This window comes from Castanea sativa, chromosome 10 (genome assembly GCF_040712315.1).
Source record: "Castanea sativa cultivar Marrone di Chiusa Pesio chromosome 10, ASM4071231v1".
Lineage (NCBI taxonomy): Eukaryota > Viridiplantae > Streptophyta > Magnoliopsida > Fagales > Fagaceae > Castanea > Castanea sativa.
In genome coordinates this window covers 37,145,981-37,147,279 of record NC_134022.1, presented here as the reverse complement: position 1 = coordinate 37,147,279, position 1,299 = coordinate 37,145,981, and the positions used below count along the sequence as shown (strand labels likewise).

The 1,299-nt window shown below is 41.0% G+C and overlaps 1 protein-coding gene across 1 annotated transcript; it reads right to left on the bottom strand.

Moving 5' to 3' along the window:
* Positions 1-544: 544 nt before the first annotated feature.
* Positions 545-877, bottom strand: LOC142612468 (protein RESPONSE TO ABA AND SALT 1-like). Its single transcript, XM_075784555.1, has one exon. It carries the CDS (start codon positions 875-877, stop codon positions 545-547), a length of 333 nt encoding a protein of 110 aa, XP_075640670.1.
* Positions 878-1,299: the final 422 nt, after the last annotated feature.

Below are 1,299 nucleotides of genomic sequence, written 5' to 3'. Positions count from 1 at the left end.
GAAAATAGGTAGGATCTTACGATTCACGATCCGATCCTATGATCTCCGATCCTACCTACCTCTCACGATCCTACGTAGGATCCCGATTTTGACAACCTTGAATATAGCCTTCGAATTTAGATCAAGGGTTGATAGACCAATGTTTATCCTTGTAATTTTCAATTTTTAGATTGTAACTAGGAAACAAAGCTATGTATTTTATCTTAGATTGTATTGAGGACCAAAGCTATGTAATTTTCCTATGATCAATGTAAAGTCAATTGAAAATTAATAAAATGAGGAATTTTTCAATTTTGGTTTTCTTATTTATCTCAATAATTAAATAAGTGGCGACTCCATTGTAAAACCCTTAATCTAAAGGGGAAAATATAACTAGTTGAACGTCCATTTTGAGAGGCAATAACACGACTCTACCCATTCACGTGGGTTTGGCCCAACACTCTATAAAACAGGCCGGGGGGAGCGGTCTCTCACACAAAGTAGACAAACATTACTGACTAAAGCCCCCTTCCCATTGATCTCACGCCAAGCCAGTTATTGCTCTTTACGAGTCCCTTTGCAATCCCCACCTTCTCGTTTGAAGATGAAACTGAGCAGCTGTGGCCAAAAACTTAACAATTTGAATCGGACTAAGTATCTCCACCACTTTACTCGCAGTGGATTTGCGAAGTGAGTTAGCACCTTCTATCACTTGCAGCATCGCTGTATTTAGTGCCTCAACTGCTAAGTTCAAGTTAGATATTTCACCATCCATAAGCCTCCCAACCCGCCTCGCCAACGCCAACATTGGTAGCACCGCCACGCTTTCTTGAAGCCTCGCCAATGTCTCCGTCAGCTCTTTCTCTTTCTTCACTGTCTCAACTTTCACTTCTTCCATTCTTAGTGTTTGCTCCGCCTTTAAGTCGTTAACTACACCATCAACTATTTTGAAAACCAAATAAGGTTTATACCCAGCAACCCAAAGCAAGCTTCGCTCGAATGAACTCAACCATGGAGGATAGAAAAGGAGAAATACATCATTTCTAGGTATTTTGGCTTTCTCTTCATAGTATTCTTGGTAATGAGCTAGGACTTGTTGAATCAAGCTTGTTTGTTGGTCTGTGGTGTCCAATGAAATCGAGTGGAGAAGCTATTCGAGGAAGCTTTGTTGGCGTACAAGCCAGCCCTCGAAGAAGGTTGCAAAGTGTGAAGGCACATGCTACTGATGCTACTGTTGGTAAGGTTGCTGACACAGTTGATGATAAGGCTGCTGGTAAATGACCTGTAGTATAGATAAAATAGGAGGTAAACAGCATGTAG